Genomic DNA, 6,423 nt, shown 5'->3' with positions numbered 1-6,423 from the left:
GGAAATATTTATCCGCATCTTTGCGGCTCTTGTTGATATTAAGGCTTCGCGAGGAAAAAAATCTATATCACCTAAAATTTGCGTAATTTGGCTAGAAACATAGATGTATGCTAACAGGTCATTCTTATAGATAGAGTACCATTCTTTGAGATGATCTCGGACATATTTTACCAATGATAGTACTAGTTTCATGTATAACATCAGAAAAAGTTAAACAAGGTGAATAAAAGATTTGAAAATGTGATTTTTCTGTGTGTTTTCAGGTTTTTTTGAGTGATTTTAGGCAAATAAAATTCAATCATAGTCGTAATATTTGAGAAAAAAGGTAGATTCCCCGGAAAGTTCTGAAGCCACAATCGATTTGTAAGTGCTCTAAAGAAAGTTGGAAGGGTAAAGTTTTAACTCTGAGTTTTATAACATAAGACTTAAGACTTCGGACCTTAGGATCTGAGGATCTAAAGATTCAAAAATGGTCCAATAAGGCTCATAATATAGCCTAAAAGTCCGGGGGGATACTACCCTTGTCGACCAACGGGGGTGCTCCGCTGAGGTTCGAAAATTGGACCCTACGTGGGACTCGAAATTTTCGAAAAAAGTGACCCTGAATGGGACTGAAATTCCAAAATTTTCTCAAATTTTCTTCTTTTTCCCCAAATTTTCCAAAAAAAGGCACCCTACGAGGGACTGATTTTTCTATTTTGGTGTTTTTGCGACCCTACCTGGGACTCGTGGAGGTTAAAAAAGGTACCCTGACCAGCGGAGCATCCCCGTAACCCATCTTGCCCTAGTAACCCCTCCCGGGCTAAAAGTCTAACCGAGCCAAATTGAAATATCCGATTAAAATCAAGAGACCCCTCAAAATGGACTTTGTCGCCCGAACTCAAAATTTCGAAAAGCGAGAAAATAAGCTTAATTCTAAATGGATTCCGAACATGATTGTAGCATTTTGCAAAAAAAAAGATTTTTGCAGTTATTCCTTTCAGTGACACGGTCAATTTTTAAAAATATAATCGCTGGTTCAAACTTTAAAGGCTTATATCTGCGGATTTAGAAGGAGTTCGAAGCACGTTTATAATTTGTTAGATATCTTGGTGTCTCCCAATTGTTTTAGGTGACTTCGGCGCCACCCGATTTAGGAAAGGCAAATTGGGTGGAGGAAATGGTGAGCGGTGGGTTAAAAGAATGGGCTCTTCCAGAAAAAATTCGTTCATGGGGGGTGGAGGATATATTATTTTTTCATGATTTACCCCTGGACATTTAGATTTTTGACCCCAAAGAACAGGTTATACCCCTGGACAAACATCAAATCAACCCCGTGGACACAAAAAATTACCCCCCATGAACGGACTTTTTCTGGAAGAGCCCAATTAAAGCAGTCAGGCCCGTTGCACAGACCTGCCTGCATGATATAAAGGTAACCACGTTGTAAAACTTCAAATTATTTCGCTGGAGGACAGAATAAAGTAAAGCAGGGCAAATTTTGGAGGTTCGTGGATCACTCGTTGACCAAAAATAGTCAACAAACGGTCAAAATCTTTGAAAAGTGGATTCTTTATCAGGTTTTTGCATTTTTTTTTTACTTTTTTTTGGCTAAAGATCCCGCTGGAAAGACTCACTTTTAATTTTTTTTGCTTGACAATGAAGCCCAATTCATACGAGCTAGACTAAAATTACAATTTCTAACTCAAACTGAGTGTTGCATGATTTTTGAGTAATATTTGTTAAAAAAATATTTTTCTAAAATTGGGCTCCGTCACTTTCGAAGGTTTACAGTTATGCACCTTTGAGGAAAAAATCAGTAAAGCACGAACTAAAATACGGACTAAGGAACTAACTAACGAACACGGGTTAGTTCATAGGACCTAAGGTATGTCAAAAAAATCCTATTAATAATATATTGGAGTAGTGTTGATTCTATCCTACGTTTTAAACAATTGCTAGGAGATTCCTTTTACTTTATGACAATTTGATTCATTTATTTTTATGTTCTTCTAAGGTTGTAGTTGAGTAATAAAATAAAGTAATAAGACTAATTCAATTCTGATTGACAAAATTTGGACTTTCCAACAACAACAAGAAAAAATATGGTAAATAGAATTTTGTTAGATTTTCAATGAACTAGCATGAAATAGAACATGTTCAACAAAAAAGGTGAACATTACAAAATGCTACTTGTAACCTCCACTTGCCTAAATACCCCCAGGGAGAGTTGCTGTTCTTGAAAAATAATCTTTAATGATATTGTTTGTTTTTATTATACAATCATTCTAATAAAAAAATTAATGTTACTATGAAACATCAAAAAAGAAAAAGTACAGTTTTCGGAAATCACCACACATGACAACGTTTTACGTAACTATCACGTAGGTTAGAGTTCAGTCCGATCGCTCATATCCTTGGCGGCAGGCTCGTTGATTTTACCGATATGAGCAATTAAAATGTCAGTGACACCATGAGATTTGCACGAGGCACTCTTAACCTTATGATTCCACACGATGGTATATGGAACTTGGATGTTGTATTGATTCAAGAAAACTGTACATTTTCTTCGATCGCCAATAACACTGGTGCAAAGCATGTGATCTTTGATCGTGTCTTCGCGTTCTGTTTTTATTCCGTAGCTGAAATAATAATGCTTGTCACCACTTGGTAATTTGGTGATATTGATGGAATCACGGATATTGGAGAAATCTGGTGTTGTGACAACGAAAGATGTGTTTTGTTTGACGTTCACGCCACCGGTTTGTAAGAAGGAGAAGTATTCGTTGTATGAGAAATTGTAATCAATCTGGACCTGGTCTGTTGTGTACTTGGTGAAGTTTTTGATGCCTGAAAGTGGAAAATACGATAGTTAAATTACCATTGGCTTTGTTCATTGTCTCGTAATTTAATTTTACAAAGGAGAAAAAGAAGTTAATTCAAACTCCGGAGATCATTACAAGAGAGTTGCGGAAAAAAAGTGATAAATATTTTAGGTATTTTAAGGTATATAAAGGGACATAAAATAGTAAAATGTTAACAAACTAAAACTACGTCCTAAGAGTCCTAAACTAAGTCTCGTCCTGCATCTTTGATCGGATTTTTTTTAAGTGCACTCATAAAGAACTGATTGTAGTGTTAAAGCTTTGCCTGACGTCAAACGGCGCTCTATCAAAAGAAAATCAGATCAACCTTTATTCAATTATACAAACAGCTGTCGAGTAATGGTACTCCAAAGAATTAGGCAGGCAGGGGCTGAAAACTAGGGATCAGTAATATAGTATAAAAATGTTTCTTAGGTTTTGGGTAAACGCAAGGGTTTAAAAGACACTATTGTATCTTACCAATAGAGCGAGTATAGGTTTCATTCATTGACATGTTATACGAAATTGACCCAAATTTCCAATCATCGTTTGAGATGGTGACAGTATTGCAATTGATTTCACATTTGGCAAAGAGTGGTGAGCCTAATAGTCCTTTCCATCTGTTTTCGATAGGAGTAAGCTCATCCGTTGAGTTAGTAAGATAATAATTCTGACCGCTAAATAAGTAAGCACTTCTAAATAAGTAAGCACTTTCATGGCCTTCATGAAAAGTGTTCAATACAGCTGCATCTACAGGACTTTTGAGGCCTAGAAAAATGGCAGAGGTATTGAATGGCCCATATACTTTCTTCTTTTCGATGCCCATGAAGTAGATATGGTAATCTTTAAAGAAGTAGAAGGTACCCTCAAGGAATAAGACAGCATCGATTGATTCTGGTAGACCAACAGCAAAGTCATTCAAATCGATTGTATCGAGTGGGCTTTTGTGAAAATGATCATAAATTTGAACTTGATTGCCGCTGAAGAAAAATATTTTTTGAGTACCAAAAATGTCTGTCTCGATGACAGCGTCTATAGGTGTCTTTAAACCGTTGATCAGGTCTTTCGTTTGTCCGTAATAATACATCCGGTCAGACTTGACGTTCCATCTGGCGTACATGTCGTCTTTAAAGAAGTAGATGTCGTCAGTTTGAGTGGAGTAAAGTACGGCGTCGATGTTGCATGCCGGATCTGGTGATGTAGCTTTCGTGTTGACAAACAATACAACCAAAGCAAAAAGAGCTGTTGAAGTGCGAATCAAATCCATCTGAAAAATGTGAAAAAATTGACATTAACTTTGAATAGCATGGAACACCGTAAAAAGGTTCAAAGTTAGCTTTTTTCTTCTTTTTGTGACTCAGGTAAACTTGTGCTGGTAGCAAAAACAAAGCAAACCACTTCAAAACACAAAAAGAAAAGATGACACGTTTAAAAAAATTCATTACTCTGTTTTATCAAAACACAGGCTTATACTATATGTGCGGATAAATGTAAGCAATATAGTGAACACTTTGCCCGAAAATGATCAAATTTTTGACTATCTAAGTTTGTCGGCGAAGCAGATTTCTTCTCCGTCAACGGACGCAGACCTAAATTAGTGGTCGCAGACCTAAATTAGCGGTCGCAGACCTGATTTAACGGCCTGAGACCTGAATTAAGAACTGGAGACTCGATCCAGCGTTCGAATATTTCTTAACGGCCGAAGACCTGGAGAAAATGAATTTTGGAAATTTGTTATAAATCTTTTTTATGAATTCAATCAAGATTTTTAAATGATGTTTCAATGGGAATAGTATTGAAAACAAATGATTGTAAAACTAAAAAGAATGCAAATTAATGCCAATAACTCGTCTCAAACTACCCATCTTTCGTCTTCGATACCACTGCATGAACCACTGGACCATCGCAACTGATGCCTTGACGAGTGGTTCAAGCTACTTTAACTGACCCTAACTTATATATCAGGTATTCGGCCGGTGATTTGCTAAATCAGGTCTTCGGCCGTTAAATCAGGTCTTCGACCGCTGAATCAGGTCTTCGTCCGTTGACGGAAAAAAAACCGCGTCGGCGAATATTAAAAGGTGTTATCGTTTCCCCAATCAGGTGCATAAATTTTATAAATGAAAGATAAGTTAATGGGAGACTTACATTGTCAAAAACTTCTTTCGGTTTGAGCAGGAGATTCCTCGTCTGAATATTAATTGTAAAATATCCTGTATAATTCTTCACCAGTATATAAAATCGATTGAATGAGTAGATGAGAATTCTGAATTCTGTGCACTATTTTATATACCAATTCACCTCTGGTCAGGCCGGGTCCAAAACCTTCAAGAGTCAATAAGTCAAGTAAATGTCCAAGTAATGAGTTTGCGTCATGTTTAGGTAGAGCTAACATTACAACATTATTAAAGAAATTTTATTCTAAAGTTTCATAACAGAATGAATACATTTTGAGCTTTTGATATTTAACTACGGAATATTGAGAAAATCGATCATGATAATGATTTTACCACTCCTTGTCGAGACCAAGCCCATACAGAGGATCCCATTGTTACTAGAAGAAAACATTTTAACGCGCTCCTATAACCGACAGGTGTGTGGTAAGGTTAATTGTTAGGAACGCTATGTCCGTTTGCCCGCTCCTACACCTCTGCTTCAGTTTTTAGTTTCCCCCAAACCATTAAAATTCGCCAATGCCATAAACCAATCCACGGCAATACTTCCGGCCCGTTCACTTATATTGTTGTTCATTTTATCAATTTGTATTTTTCCGGTGGTACACAAGGCCCGGGGTGCCTGTCTACTGTTCCACCCCACAACCTTAACCCTTAATGCTACGCCCCCGCCAACCAACTTTATAGAAGTCAGAATCCTAACCCAACAACATATTGGGCAGGTACAAATCAGTTTGGCAACATTTTTTTAATTTGCTCCTCAAGTATTAACGTTGCAAAGCTTTTCACATCCTTAGAGAGACGAAAAATGAGGAAGCCAACAAAACTTAGAGATTGTAAGCCAAACTTACTTGTATTAGGTAACCTCTATGCTCTCCTCTAAGTTTATAGCCCAAGGTTTTTGTGACAAAGAGCTCAGCTAAGAAAGGTGGGTTTAGTTTTTTAAGAGTTTCATAAATTTCCTCAAGAATTTTATGAATAATTCGATGAGAAAAGATGCAGTATTAGATAAACGTTAATAATTGATTATAATTAGATCATAGTTTCACAAACTACGCTAAGCGCGCTCTCGTTGAATTTTGTCATTTGCTTGTTGTTGTATTTTACAATTCATCCAAATTAATTATCGGACAATTTAAATTTTTAGGTTGGCTTGACACAAGGACTGTTTTAAGAGAAATGAAGGGACGGATGCGCCGAAGAGCGCTGATTTTATTTCCCGCCGACTGGCATTTTAATTCAACGTGAGAGTTAAAGCGTAGCTTGTTATCAATCTAGATACCTACAATTTTGACCTGATTTTTAACTTTAACTTTGATATATCCTATATAAGTAGATCAAATCTACCAAGAGACATAACTTGGAACTTTCCTGGATTGGCAACAAACACACTGTCTTTAAACCAG

General features: G+C 36.7%; 1 protein-coding gene across 1 annotated transcript; it reads right to left on the bottom strand.

Moving 5' to 3' along the window:
- Positions 1-2,038: 2,038 nt before the first annotated feature.
- On the bottom strand, positions 2,039-5,123 carry LOC136801252 (uncharacterized). The gene is made up of 3 exons (XM_067057881.1): positions 4,992-5,123; positions 3,324-4,110; positions 2,039-2,829 (listed from the first exon to the last, which is right to left on the bottom strand). Exons 2-3 carry the CDS (start codon positions 4,108-4,110, stop codon positions 2,369-2,371), a joined length of 1,248 nt encoding a protein of 415 aa, XP_066913982.1. The 5' UTR covers positions 4,992-5,123; the 3' UTR covers positions 2,039-2,368.
- Between the last annotated feature and the right edge of the window lie 1,300 nt (positions 5,124-6,423).

The sequence above is a fragment of the Clytia hemisphaerica genome, unplaced genomic scaffold, assembly GCF_902728285.1.
Source record: "Clytia hemisphaerica strain Z4C2 unplaced genomic scaffold, Clytia hemisphaerica genome assembly, whole genome shotgun sequence".
Classification (NCBI taxonomy): domain Eukaryota; kingdom Metazoa; phylum Cnidaria; class Hydrozoa; order Leptothecata; family Clytiidae; genus Clytia; species Clytia hemisphaerica.
Note: the sequence above shows the minus strand (reverse complement) of the source record. Positions and strands in the feature narration are given on the sequence as shown.